This window comes from Coregonus lavaretus, assembly GCF_964263955.1.
Source record: "Coregonus lavaretus genome assembly, chromosome: 15".
In the NCBI taxonomy this organism is placed as follows: domain Eukaryota; kingdom Metazoa; phylum Chordata; class Actinopteri; order Salmoniformes; family Salmonidae; genus Coregonus; species Coregonus lavaretus.
The window spans coordinates 32,222,694-32,237,657 of NC_140002.1; the positions used below are offsets into that span (position 1 = coordinate 32,222,694).

The following is a 14,964-nucleotide window of genomic DNA, read 5'->3' on the forward strand; positions in this document are numbered from 1 at the left end:
GATAAGGATTTAAAGAATACATAGCCCAAATAATACAAATCCCTCGTTACATTCATATAGAAAAGCACTCGCATGAAGACACAAAATAAGGTTCCCCATCATTACTGTGTTCTATTGCAAAATTACAAATGAAATCATAAATGCTATATCATTATGTGTTCTCATATAAATCTCACAAATCACAAAATGTTGTTGTGCTGTAGATTTAGGTCAGTTTAAAACTCCTCTAATTACTGCTTAGTACAGTCTAATCACTTAAAATCACTGTAACTAGTAATTCAAATCTGTTCTGTTTTTATTTGCATATGAATTATGAGTATGAATAGTGTCAGGAAGGTTGTTCTGAATAAAGACTGGCCACGGCCATAGCTAAGTGCGTCATGCACAGATTCAGCTCAAGGCAAAGTGAAACACTACAAATGCACCACTACATGACTCATAGTGGGTTTCAAAGAGAGCATCAGTGTGCATAATATAGATGAGCTGTCTCTCACTCGCTTCCTGTCTCTCTTTCTCTCTCCCTCCCCCCCTGCCTCCCTCCCTTCCTTCCTTCCTTCCTTCCTTCCTTCCTTCCTTCCTTCCTTCCTTCCTTCCTTCCTTCCTTCCTTCCTTCCTTCCTCCTTTACTCCATTACTCCCAGCCCCTCCCTCCCTCTCAGTCCCTCCCTCCCTCTCTGACAGTCCGTCCCTCTCACATGCAGTAGTTTGTGCTGCTGTTATAAAAGGCTGATGCTTCTGGGTCCTCTAATCTGCAGGCGTAGAAACCTGATAATCCAGACTCATCAAAGGTCGAGATTAGCAGAGGGCTGGATGGGGAGGGATGGAAAACCTTGGCACAGATAGGAAGACAGGGAGGGAGGCAGGGAGGGAGGGAGGAAGAAGTGACAGTGCATGCATGACAGGGATAAGCTATGCTGCCCAGGGATTGGTGCACATAAATAGCCAACCAATCACAGATGAGGCAGGGAAAATAACAAGACTAGGGGAGAGCTGGAGAAAGAGGGAAGTGCTATGAAAAAGAGAGGGAGAAGGTGAAATCACAGGACTACAGAGGAGAGGCAAAGCTAACAAACACAGAGCAGGGATGAATACAGGAGATAGTGCAGATCAGTGAGATCTCCAGAGAGAACAGGAAGAGAGGACTGAAAGGAAGGAGATGGGCAGAGAGAGGGGGGTAAACAGCCAGCAGCAGCAGCACAGAGAAAATCAATCAGCCAAACTAACAGCATCAGCCTGGGAAGCCATGCTCTGAGAGGCCTGGCGCAGCGGGGCTACGCAGGCAATATACGGCACGTCACAGGCCTAGCCAACGGCCCACTGGCCCATAGGCCCACAGCAGGGAGGAGAGGCAAAGAGGACACCCAGAACCACACTGTCAGCTGCTGTAGCCATGAGGACAACACGGAAAGGGAGTGTGGAGATGCCTGCATTTGTCCGGCAGCTGGTGAAGGAGACAGAGAAGAGGGTCAGCTCCTTCTTCAAGGGAGGGGGGCGTGGAGGGGCAGAACACGTGCAGGGGGAGGGGGAGGAGGTGATCCCCAGCCCCTACTTGGACCGTCCCATCCTGGACAAGCTGACTGAGGAGGGCTGCTCCCGCTGGGGCCTGACCTATGCCCTGGGCAGCATGCAGGGCTGGAGGGCCAACATGGAGGACTACCACAACTGTGTTCCTCAGCTGGGCGCAGGGCTGGCAGACTGGAGCTTCTTTGCTGTGTTTGATGGGCACGCGGGCAATCAAGTGGCACAGTACGCCTCACAACACCTGCTGGATCAGGTCCTAGCTACAGGTGAAACAAACTTACACAAAATGTTATCTGTATTTGACAGACTTCTCATGTTACTTAACAGCCTGTTTCATCTCGTAGTTTAAATAGATGCATGAACAGATCTTCATATATTGAGTTGATGACTCATTCCAGAGCAGATATTTATATGTAACATTAAGCTCATCGGAGTAAAGCATGTGACTCCTCAGTGATGTGTTGAATGGCGTATGTTAGAGAGGTTTATACCTGGTAATAACTATAAATGATCACTACATTTTAGGAGGTTACTGGAGATTGCTACTTTATCTTGCTAGTGCTAGTGGTAAAATCAATTATGTAGCTGACAGATAACACAAATCATTTTAGCCACTGCTTTTACTGCCTGTGTGCACTGACTTCCTTATGGCCTGTGTGTACTAACCGTATGGGTGTGTCCTGTAGGAGGGATCGGGCCAGAGGACCACCCTGATCGGGTGAGAGGGAGCTTCACAGATGGCTTCCTACACACAGACAAACACCTGCTGACTGCAGCCCGCCGTGAGGGCTGGGAGCGGGGTGGCACCACCGTGACCTCCACTCTCATCTCACCACGATATTTCTACTTCGCCAACTGTGGAGACTCGCGTGCCATGCTGTGCCGGGCAGGACAGGTGTGCTTCTCCACTGAGGACCACAAGCCCTACAGCCCTCTGGAGAGGGAGCGAATCGAGAGCGCCGGCGGCTCAGTGTCCCTACAACGCATCAACGGCTCCCTGGCTGTGTCCCGCGCCCTGGGGGACTTCAGCTACAAGGGGGCAGAGAACCGGCCGCCCACCCAGCAGATGGTGTCTCCGGAGCCAGAGGTGTGTGTGGTGGAGCGGTCACCCGGGGATGAGTTCCTGGTGCTGGCCTGTGACGGGGTGTGGGACACGGTCTCCAATGAGGAGCTGTGTGCCTTCATCCACAGCCGTCTGCGAGTCTGCACTGACCTCAGGGACGTCTGCTCCCAGGTCATTGACCTCTGCCTCTATAAGGTCAGTACCCAAAGTCACCTGTAGATCAGTACATGTGGACCACATCAGTGCTGTTTTAAAACAGTCCCTTCATGTTCATGTACAGCATAAGTGACAGTTCGCTGTCAACATGTGGATGTACTATTCTCAATGTAGACAGGCCAAAATGTTCTGATCTGATGAGCCACACAGACTGAACATTAGTTAATAAAACGTGATATTATTTTGGCAGAGGCTTTATTTTCCATTACATAATAATAATCCCATGAAATAAGATTATTGAGGATATACCAGCACTCAAAGAGTACCTTCTGACCTTCCCAAGGCTTAGACAGACCACTGGGACATGAGAATGTATAGCGCCACAATACCTTTACAAACACATACCCACTAGCACACACCTATTGAACACATACTCTGTGAGCTGAGCTGGGCTGGCTTTGACTACCATATCCTCACCTTAGTATGGCTTGGTGGTTATATAACAGTGTTCCAGCTTAGAGATTCTGCTCAACGACCTGAAAATGTCACAGTTTCTAACTCTCTCACACACTTCATCATCATTGTCAATGGGACAGTCAGTTCAGTTGTGCATGAAGGAGGAAGTAGGCTATTCATGTTCCTGAAGGGAGACAAAGTGCTTTAGCTTTGCTGTGTGGAGGGTCAGTGTTAGACAAAGGATAAGGTTGCCTACAGCATTTGTACATCAGACTCTGCTTTTATTAGCCCACCCAGGTCACATCAGGATTGGACGAGAGGAAGGGGTTCGAGGGGATTATTTAAGATACTCTTTGAAGAGGTAAGGTTTCAGATGTTTTCGGGAAGATGAGCAGGGACTCTGCTGTCCTAGCTTCAGGGGGAAGCTGGTTCTGGGCCAAGAGACCACAGGTGGCAGAACGGAGTACTTGGGTTGGGGTGTAGGGTTTGAGCATAGCCTGAAGGTAGGGAGGGGCAGTTGCTTTTGCTGCTTCGTAGGTAAGCACCATGGTCTTGTAGTGGATGCAAGTTTTGACTGGAAGCCAGTGGAGTGTGCGGAGGAGAGGGGTGACATAGGAGAATTTGGGAAGGTTGAACACCAGGTGGGCTGCAGCATTCTGGATACGTTTCAGGGGTTTGATGGCACAAGCGGGGAGCCCAGCCAACAGCGAGTTGCAGTAGTACAGACAGGAGATGACAACTGCCTGTATTAGGACCTGCGCGGCTTCCTGTGTGAGGTAGGGTCGTACTCTACGGATGTTGTAGAGCAGGAACCTGCAAGCGCGAGTCACTGCTTTGATGTTTACAGAGAACGACAGGGTGTTGTCCTGTGGGAGGGGGACATTCGAGTTCTCAACCGTGATGGAGAGGTCTTGGAGTGGGCAGACTTTCCCTGGGAGGAAAAGCAGCTCCGTCTTGTCCAGGTTGAACTTGAGGTGGTGGGCCGACATCCAAGCTGAGATACACTATATATACAAAAGTATGTGGACACCCCTTCAAATTAGTGGATTCGGCTATTTCAGCCACACCCGTTGCTGACAGGTGTATAAAATCGAGCACACAGCCATGCAACCCCCATAGACAAACATTGGCTGTAGAATGGCCTTACTGAAGAGCTCAGTGACTTTCAACGTGGCACCATCATAGGATGCCACCTTTCCAACAAGTCAGTTCGTCAAATTTCTGCCCTGCTAGAGCTGCTCCGGTCAACTGTAAGTGCCGTTATTGTGAAGTGGAAACGTCTAGGAGCAACAACGGCTCAGCCGCGAAGTGGTAGCTCACAGAACGGGACCGCCGAGTGTTGAAGCACATAGCGCGTAAAAATAATCTGTTCTCGGTTGCAACATTCACTACAGAGTCCAAACCACCTCTGGAAGCAACGTCAGCACAAGAACTGTTAGTCTGGAGCTTCATGAAATGGGTTTCCATGGCCGAGCAGCCGCACACAAGCCTAAGATCACCATGCACAATGCCAAGAATCAGCTGGAGTGGTGTAAAGCTCACCGCCATTGGATTCTGGAGCAGTGGAAACGCGTTCTCTGGAGTGATTAATCACGAATCACCATCTGGCAGTCCTACGGATGAATTTTGGTTTGGCAGATGCCAGTAGAACATTACCTTCCCTAATGCATAGTGCCAACTGTAAAGTTGGTGGAGCAGAAATAATGGTCTGGGGCTGTTTTTAATGGTTCGGGCTAGGCCCCTTAGTTCCAGTGAAGGGAAATCTTAACGCTACAGCATGCAATGACATTCTACACGATTCTGTGCTTCCAACTATGCTTCCAACTATGAGCCAGGCCTAATCGCCCAACATCAGTGCCCGACCTCACTAATGCTCTTGTGGCTGAATGGAAGTCCCCGCAGCAATGTTCCAACATCTAGTGGAAAGCCTTCCCAAAAGAGTGGAGGCAGCAACTCCATATTAATGCCCATGACTTTGGAATGAGATGTTCGATGAGCAGGTGTCCACATACTTTTGGTCATGTAGTGTATCTACCAGGCACGCAGAGATGCATAGCAACGATAGGAGAGACCATGTGAGGCTATGACGGAACCAAGTGACTTGGAGTATAGAGGAGAGGGCCTAGAACTGAGCCCTGGGGGACAACAGTATTGAAAGTACGTGGTGAAGACACAGATCCTCTCCACGTCACCTGATAGGAGCGGCCTGCCAGGTAGGATGCAATCCAAGAGTGTGCAGAGCCTGAGACACCCAGCCCTGAGAGGGTGGAGAGGAGGATCTGATGGTTCACGGTGTCAAAGGCAGCAGATAGATCTAGGAGGATGAAGACAAAGGAGAGAGAGTCAGCTTTGGCAGTGAGGAGAGCCTCCGTGACACAGAGAAGGGCAGTCTCGGTTGAGTGACCCGTCTTGAAGACTGACTGGTTAGGGTCAAGAAGATTGTTCTGAGAGAAATAGCAAGAGGAGTTGGTCAGAGACAGCACGCTCAAGAGTTTTGGAAATAAAAGAAAGGGATACCGGTCTGTAATTTTTGGCGTCAGATGGGTTGAGTGTTGGTTTCATGAGGGGAGCGACTCTGGCCATTTTAAAGTCAGAGGGGACGCAGCCAGTGGTCAGAGATGAGTTGATGAGGGAAGGGAGGAATGGGAGGTCTCCAGAGTTGGTCTGGAGAAGGGGATGGAGTCAAGAGGGCAGGTTGTCAGGCAGCCGGACCACACTAATCGCAGGATTTCATCTGAAGAGAGAGGGGAGAAAGAGGTCAAGGTGTAGGGTATTGCTGTGTGAGTGGGACCTGTGGACTCAATAGGCTGAGTGAATGAGGAGCGGATGTCATCAACCTTCTTTTCAAAGTGTTTGACAAAGTCATCCGCAGAGATGGAGGAGGGGAGGATTAATATTTTACTGAAATCAGGGTCACAGAGAGTGATTCTTGGTAGTCTTTAACACATTTACTTTGAAACAAAAGTATACACCTCACACATATGGTTATGAAAAAATAAATAATAATAAGACATGTACCATGTCAGATAGAGTTGAAATTTATTCCATTTGAGTTTGCATTCCAACATTACACTTGATATACACATCACAGAATATAACAAGACTGTTTGACATAAACACCTGATTTTCTGCAGGTTTTTGAAATAATCTTTATTAAAAATATTAATAACATTCCACCCATGAGGCCAAAGAGGGCAGTTTTGGTCATTGACTGCAGGAAAGGGCTACAGAGGGAGGAGAAGGTCGAAAAGAGTCAGAAGCTTGAAATTTACAGTGATGGAAAGTGGCTTTAGCAGCAGATACAGAGGAAGAGAAGGTAGAGAGGAGGGAGTGAAAGGATGATAGTTTAGTTTTCCTAAATTTTCCCGTCAGCTGCCCGCAGTCCTGTTCTGTATGCTCGCAATGAGTCACAGCCACGGAGCAGGAGGGGAGGGCCAAGCCGGCCGGGAGTAAAGGGGACAGTGCAAGTCATTGGATGCGGAAATGGAGGTGAGTTGGGTTGAAGAGGCAGAATCAGGAGACAGAAGGATTTAGCAGAAGGGAGAGATGAGACGATAGAAGAGAGCAAAGATTGCGACAGCGCATGACCATCTGGGTAAGGGCTGAGTGGCTAGGGTTGAAGGAGGGAGACAGAAAAATAAACAAAGTAGCGATCAGAGACCTGGAGGGGGGTTGCAATGAAATTAGTAGGCGAACAGCCTCTAGTAAAGATGAGGTCAAGCGAATTGCCTGACTTGTGAGTGGGAGGAGGCTGGGAACGGGTGAGGTCAAAAGAGGCAAGGAGGGGAAGAAAGAGTTAGAAAGAAATGAATCGACGTTGGGAGGTTGAAGTCACCAAGTACGAAGAGCGGTGAGCCATCGTCAGGAAATAATCTTATCAAGGTGTCAGGCTCACTGAGGAACTCTAAGGGGACCTGGTGGGTGATGGATGACAACAATGTTAAGCTTGAGTGGACAAGTGACAGTGACAGCATGGAATTCAAATGAGGAGATGGACAGGTGAGTGAGGGAGAAAATAAAAATCTCCATTTAGGAGAAATGTGTAGCCCTGTGCCACCACCGCGACGACCAGATGCTCTCAGACTGTGAGAGAAAACGTAGTCAGATGAAGAGAGAGCAGAAGTGTTCTCTGGGGGGATCCATGTCTCCGTCAGGGCCAAAAAGTCAAGGGACTGAAGGGCAGCATAGGCTGAGATGAACTCAGGGTTCTTGACCGCAGATCGGCAGTTCCAATAGCTGCCAGAGACCAGGAATTCCACATCGGTTGTGCACGCAGGGTACACTAAATTAGAAGGGTTGCAGCCAAGGGGTGGGGAGCGTCTGTAAAGCCTATAGGGAGAGGAGCGAACAGGTATAGAAAACACACACATAGTTGACAAAGCTACAAAAGAGCAACATTAGATAATCTGAAAATAACTAGGTAAGATACTCAAGTAAGAGAGTGGTGTGGAGCCTTCCTCTCTTTCACTGGCTTTGTTTCGGCGGCAGTCTTAGTTTTGCGACGAGAAAACATGGGAGACTGAAGCACTAGCACTAATTGCTAATTGCCTTGCAGAGGTGAAGAGCACACCTCCTGGTACTAATTGCTGATTGCCTATGAGAGGGGAAACCCCTCCCCCTTCAATACAGCCACTGATTACGAAGACAACAACAGTCGCAAATTGCCCTGCCCCTTAATCCTGGTTGATGTGTCAACAATCATCTGCAAATGAATAGCAGTCAGCAGTTCATACACCAAGTAGGACAGTCAGCACTCTATCAGTTGAGAGTGGGGTGACTTCTAGGACAAAGGGGGCCTAATCTTGTAAGGATCAGACAAACACAGAAGAGAAGTGGTCGTAATTGGAGGTCAAAGGTCACTATTTAGCGCCTGACCTCAGGGTAGGCAGCTGTTGTAATCCTGCTAGTAGCCTTCCAGTAAGCCTTGTTTGGCACTCACCTGATTTGGCACTATACAAACAACAATATCTACAGCGCAAGACATTTTCCCCATTATCATAATGGTGGGAAAGATTATCCTATCTCGCACACTGTTCAGAGGGCAGCATACATCACTAAGATTAGCTAACAACAGTCAACCCTCTTTAGAAACGTCAGATGTACTTATGTCAGGTCTGTACTTATGTCAGGTCTGTACTGTATCCTAACATGAGGTAATCTCTGTGTACTGTGACTGTACTAACCTTGGTTGGCTTGTTCTCCTCTGCAGGGCAGTCTGGACAATATCAGCATCATCTTGGTCTGCTTCCCTGGCGCCCCCCAGCTCTCAGCAGAGGCACTACACAAGGAGGCAGCGCTTGAAGACCTGCTGGAGTCTAAAGTGGCAGGTGCAGTATTGTGGGGATACTTATATTCACCCACTTCAGTTTATTCAATTAACCCCAAATCAGTTTACAACTAGATTTACACTACTATAGTTGGGTCATTCCACAAATTAAGTACCTTTTGAGTAGTGTAACTTGGTGAAAAAACACCAACATTCTGTCATAAAGAGCACATGTTCAACTTAATAAAAAATGAGTTTTCCCATCTCAAGAGGTTAAATAAAAATAAATACTATAGTAGGTGCCTATTAAGTGCCAAACAAAGTAACAGGGTTGACCGTAACAGGGTTGACGACTTCTTCTTACAGTGGCTTGCAAAAGTATTCACCCCTCTTGGCATTTTTTCTATTTTGTTGCCTTACAACCTGGAATTAAAATGGATTTTTGGGGGGGTTGTATCATTTGATTTACACAACATGCCAACCACTTTGAAAATGTAAAATATTTTTTATTGTGAAACAAATAAAAAAACTGAAAACTTGAGCGTGCATAACTATTCACCCCCCCAAAGTCAATACTTTGTAGAGCCACCTTTTACAGCAATAACAGCTGCAAGTCTCTTGGGGTTTGTCTCTATAAGCTTGGCACATCTAGCCACTGGGATTTTTTCCCATTCTTCAAGGCAAAACTGCTCCAGCTCCTTCAAGTTGGATGGGTTCCGCTGGTGTACAGCAATCTTTAAGTCATACCAGAGATTCTCAATTGGATTGAGGTCTGGGCTTTGACTAGGCCATTCCAAGACATTTAAATGGTTCCCCTTAAACCACTCAAGTGTTGCTTTAGCAGTATGCTTAGGGTCATTGTCCTGCTGGAAGGTGAACCTCCATCCCAGTCTCAAATCTCTGGAAGACTGAAACAGGCTTCCCTCAAGAATTTCCCTGTATTTAGCGCAATCCATCATTCCTTCAATTCTGACCAGTTTCCCAGTCCCTGCCGATGAAAAACATCCCCACAGCATGATGCTGCCACCACCATGCTTCACTGTGGGGATGGTGTTCTCGGGGTGATGAGAGGCGTTAGGTTTCGGCCAGACATAGAGTTTTCCTTGATGGCCAAAAAGCTCAATTGTAGTCTTATCTGACCAGAGTACCTTCTTCCATATGTTTGGGGAGTCTCCCACATGCCTTTTTGTCGAACACCATACGTGTTTGCTTATTTTTTTCTTTAAGCAATGGCTTTTTTCTGGCCACTCTTCTGTAAAGCCCAGCTCTGTGGAGTGTACGGCTTAAAGTGGTCTTATGGCCAGATACTCCAATCTCTGCTGTGGAGCTTTACAGCTCCTTCAGTGTTATCTTTGGTCTATTTGTTGCCTCTCTGATTAATTCCCTCCTTGCCTGGTCCATGAGTTTTGGTGGGCGGCCCTCTCTTGGTAGGTTTGTTGTGGTGCCATATTCTTTCCATTTTTTTATAATGGATTTAATGGTGCTCCGTGGGCAAAGTTTCAGATATTTTTTTATAACCCAACCCTGATCTGTACTTCTCCACAACTTTGTCCCTGACCTGTTTGGAGAGCTCCTTGGTCTTCATTTACATTTACATTTACATTTACATTTTAGTCATTTAGCAGACGCTCTTAACCAGAGCGACTTACAGGAGCAATTAGGGTTAAGTGCCTTGCTCAAGGGCACATTAACGTCATTTAGCAGACGCTCTTAGCCAGAGCGACTCACAAATTGGTGCGTTCACCCTATAGCCAGTGGGATAACCACTTTACAATTTGGGGGGGGGGGGGGGGGGGGGTTAGAAGGAATACTTTATCCTATCCCAGGTATTCCTTAAAGAGGTGGGGTTTCAAATGTCTCCGGAAGGTGGTGAGTGACTCCGCTGTCCTGGCGTCGTGAGGGAGCTTGTTCCACCATTGGGGTGCCAGAGCAGCGAACAGTTTTGACTGGGCTGAGCGGGAGCTATGCTTCCGCAGAGGAAGGGGAGCCAGCAGGCCAGAGGTGGATGAACGCAATGTCCTCGTTTGGGTGTAGGGACTGATCAGAGCCTGAAGGTACAGAGGTGCCGTTCCCCTCACTGCTCCATAGGCAAGCTCCATGGTCTTGTAGCGGATGCGAGCTTCAACTGGAAGCCAGTGGAGTGTGCGGAGGAGGGGGGTGACGTGAGAGAACTTGGGAAGGTTGAACACCAGACGGGCTGCGGCATTCTGGATGAGTTGTAGGGGTTTAATGGCACAGGCAGGGAGCCCAGCCAACAGCGAGTTGCAGTAGTCCAGACGGGAGATGACAAGTGCCTGGACCAGGACCTGCGCCGCTTCCTGTGTAAGGCAGGGTCGCACTCTCCGAATGTTGTAGAGCATGAACCTGCAGGAGCGGGTCACCGCCTTGATGTTGGCGGAGAACGACAGGGTGTTGTCCAGGGTCACGCCTAGGCTCTTCGCACTCTGGGAGGAGGACACAGCGGAGTTGTCAACCGTGATGGCGAGATCATGGAACGGGCAGTCCTTCCCCGGGAGGAATGGTGCCGCTTGCTTGGTGGTGCCCCTTGCTTAGTGGTGTTGCAGACTCTGGGGCCTTTCAGAACAGGTGTATATAAACTGAGATCATGTGACAAATCATGTGACACTTATATTGCACACAGGTGGACTTTATTTTACTAATTATGTGACTTCTGAAGGTAACTGGTTGCACCAGATCTTATTTAGAGGCTTCATAGCAAAGAGGGTGAATACATGGGGCGGCAGGTAGCTTAGTGGGTAAGAGCGTTGTGCCAGTAACCGAAAGGTCGCTGGTTCTAATCCCCGAGCCGACTAGGTGAAAAATCTGTCGATGTGCCCTTAAGCAAGGCACTTAACCCTAATTGCTCCTGTAAGTCGCTCTGGATAAGAGCGTCTGCTAAATGACTAAAATGTAAATGTACATATGCACGCACCAATTTTCCGTTATTTATTTTTTAAAACAAGTAATTTTTTTCATTTCACTTCACCTATTTTGTATATGTCTATTACATGAAATCCAAATAAAAATCCATTTAAATTACAGGTTGTAATGCAACAAAATAGGAAAAACGCCAAGGGTGTGAATACTTTTGCAAGGCACTGTAAATCAGCCATAAATCCCCTTGTTGTGTGCAACAAGGAGGAGCAATTGAATGCAAGCTTCACCCCAAAACAGTTCTGTAAAAAAATGTCTAGCCTGTCTGTTCATGGTTAATAGGGTTGACGTGTTATGCTGAACCCGCTCAGTTTTCCACCACAAAACACTAGAAAATTGCCAAAAAGAGTAGAACCAGCTCACCTGCTTTTACACTATGATTTGACTATTAGGTGTTCAATACTTTTTTAGAAAAAAATATTGAAAAATGAATAGTTTCACCATATTAAAACGAGAGTTCAGTTCACGTAACAGTGTTGACAAAATGCAACAAAATAACTAGGGCTTTACAATGATGGTGAAAACTTGGAGAAATGTTGGGGTTAAGTGGGTTAAAATAGTCCTATAAGTCACAGAGGATGCTTAAAGGGACATGTAAAAATGCTGAATTTTGGCACTTTAGCAAGTCTTTATTCATGTAAAAAAAAATCTGATTTATTGAATTGTCCATGCGGTATATATTAAAGGGCACTTGATTTAATATAACAGGCCTTTAAAATTCAATATCTGTGCACAATTTCTACTTAAAATATCAAAGGGACGCAAAAGGCACTTACTTTGTGGAATGACCGAGTTCATTGGCACAAGGAGGGCAGGTGCACTATTGTCAAGTACACTAAATGTATCATTTTAATAATTGTTTTTCTTGTAACTACTCCTCTCTTCCCTTTTGATAGAGATTTATGAGGAGCTGAGTTCCCAGGGGGAGGATCCGGATCTGCTGTCTGTCCTCACTGTTCTGGCAAACACTGATGTCCCAGGCTTACCACCTGGAGGCGGTCTGCAGAGCAAGTAAGTGAATCTGAGTGCATTGTGCCAAAAGTTCATTACAGTGCAATAGGTACTAAATAACAAAGTGCAGTAAGGATCATCTGAGTAGAGAGACACTGCTTGTCCTCAAACCTGTTTCCTGTGTGTTGCAGAAGGAACTGTATCATCTCTGCCTATTACGAAAAGAAAGAGGCACACAATCCTACTACACCTAATGTAAGTGTTTGTATTTATATCAAACTGTCTCAGTTACTACAGTACCAGTCCAAAGTTTGGACACACCTACTCATTCAAGTTTTTTTTTATATTTTTACTATGTTCTACATTGTAGAATAATAGTGAAGACATCAAAACTATGAAATAACACATGCAGTAACCAAAAAGTGTTAAACAAATCAAAATATATGTTATATTTGAGATTCTTCAAAGTAGCCACCCTTTGCCTTTATGACAGCTTTTCACACTCTTGGCATTCTCTCAACCAGCTTCATGAGGTAGTCACCTGGAATGCATTTAAATTAACAGGTGTGCCTTGTTAAAAGTTAATTTGTGGAATTTCTTTCCTTCTTATTGCGTTTGAGCCAATCAGTTGTGTTGTGACAAAGTAGGGATGGTATACAGAAGATGGCCCTATTTGGCAAAATACCAAGTCCATATTATGGCAAGAACAACTCAAATAAGCAAAGAGAAACGACAGTCCATCATTACTTTAAGACATAAAGGTCAGTCACTTTCAACGTTTCTTCAAGTGCAGTCGCAAAAACCATCAAGCGCTATGATGAAACTGGCTCTCATGGACCGCCACAGGAAAGGAAGACCCAGAGTTACCTCTGCTGCAGGGGATAAGTTCATTAGAGTTAACTGCACCTCAGATTGCAGCCCAAATAAATGCTTCACAAAGTTCAAGTGACAGACACATCTCAACATCAACTGTTCAGAGGAGACTGCATGAATCAGGCCTTCATGGTCTGATTGAAGCATGGAGGAGGAGGTGTGATGGTGTGGGGGTGCTTTGCTGGTGACACTGTCAGTGATTTATTTAGAATTCAAGGCACACTTAACCAGCATGGCTACCACAGCATTCTGCAGCGATACGCCATCCCATCTGGTTTGCACTTAGTGGGACTGTCATTTGTTTTTCAACAGGACAATGACCCAAAACACACCTCCAGGCTGTGTAAGGGCTATTTGACCAAGCAGTGTGATGGAGTGCTGCATCAGATGACCTGGCCTCCACAATCCCCTGACCTCAACCCAATTGAGATGGTTTGGGATGAGTTGGACCACAGAGTGAAGGAAAAGCAGCCAACAAGTGCTCAGCATATGTGGGAACTCCTTCAAGACTGTTGGAAAAGCATTCCTCGTGAAGCTGGTTGAGAGAATGGCAAGAGTGTGCAAAGTTGTCATCAAGGCAAAGGGTGGCTACTTTGAAGAATCTCAAATATAACATATATTTTTATTTGTTTAACACTTTTTTGCTTACTACATGATTCCATATGTGTTATTTCATAGTTTTGATGTCTTCACTATTATTCTACAATGCAAAAAATAGTCAAAATAAAGAAAAACCCTTGAATGAGTAAGTGTGTCCAAACTTTTGACTGGTACTGTATACCAATACTACATCATCTCTGAGCTGGTCAGTATTTTAGCACAATCACTTAACAGCAGTCCACATTTTTCTCCAGGGGCTTGGTGGTTCTGAGAAGCTTGTCTAGGCTCTGTCGTCTGGGAACGTCTCAGGAAGACAACCAATTACAAAATTAAAAACTGTTTTCATTATGTGGCAATTCAATCAATCACAAAAGGGGAACTGAGGAAGGAATTTTGTCTCATCCGTCCTGCCAAGCAACATCCTGATGTGACAAGTAAAATGCAATTTGTGAACTATAGATTTTATATTTCTACAATATAGGGAACATTTTATTTTATAGGACCTGACACTTTTAAACTCAGAGATTCTGGCTCAGTAATATGATCCAGTAGTTGACAAACCATCTAACATATATTTATCCCATATGGATAACAATGTCAAATTCTAATAGTTTATTCTTTAAAAATGGAATTCAATGAGGTAAAATTAAGACCAGTACTCTTTGCACAACTTCTATAGGTATGGATTTCAGGTTGATGTTTAGTGTTGAGTCATCAAACCTCTCTCTCTCTCTCTCAGTCCTGTGTTTGGTCTGGTTTGCATGACCTGTACTGTGCTGCCTTACTGACCTTGATGACAGTAGATTTAATAACATGTTACAGTGATATGACCAAGACAAACCCAAGAATGGTCAGTAGATTGATGAACGTGTTAATGTATTATCATATGTGATTTAAATTAGTATGTACTTTACTTACATACTGTTTAGTGTGTATAGACACTACATGTTAAAAGTCATGACTGTTTTCAGACTAAATAAAGATTATTTGACTGACTAAGAAATTGCTGAGTGGATATTCAACTACGTAATTATAATGACAAATATTTGTATAGTTAACGTGATTAACTGACATGCAAGACCATTAAAGGTTTTACAGTGTTTTAAATTATTACTGCCGGATGGTAAATCACAGACAACGAAGAT

The 14,964-nt window shown here is 45.6% G+C and overlaps 1 protein-coding gene across 1 annotated transcript; it reads left to right on the forward strand.

Moving 5' to 3' along the window:
- Nucleotides 1-997: 997 nt before the first annotated feature.
- LOC311142093 (protein phosphatase 1A-like) lies at nucleotides 998-14,816 on the forward strand. The gene is made up of 6 exons (XM_084177676.1): nucleotides 998-1,786; nucleotides 2,207-2,778; nucleotides 8,405-8,522; nucleotides 12,292-12,406; nucleotides 12,538-12,601; nucleotides 14,074-14,816. The coding sequence occupies exons 1-6, from the start codon at nucleotides 1,390-1,392 to the stop codon at nucleotides 14,101-14,103; spliced, it is 1,296 nt and encodes a 431-aa protein (XP_084033802.1). The 5' UTR covers nucleotides 998-1,389; the 3' UTR covers nucleotides 14,104-14,816.
- Nucleotides 14,817-14,964: the final 148 nt, after the last annotated feature.

What these genes read in the sequence shown, in the direction of transcription:
- LOC311142093 (XM_084177676.1), top strand. Translation starts at nt 1,390, where the DNA reads ATGAGGACAACACGGAAAGGGAGTGTGGAGATGCCTGCATTTGTCCGG. An exon ending in TTGACCTCTGCCTCTATAAG is followed by an intron (nt 2,779 to 8,404) that starts GTCAGTACCCAA and finishes TCTCCTCTGCAG; the next exon opens with GGCAGTCTGGACAATATCAG. An exon ending in GCTGGAGTCTAAAGTGGCAG is followed by an intron (nt 8,523 to 12,291) that starts GTGCAGTATTGT and finishes CCCTTTTGATAG; the next exon opens with AGATTTATGAGGAGCTGAGT.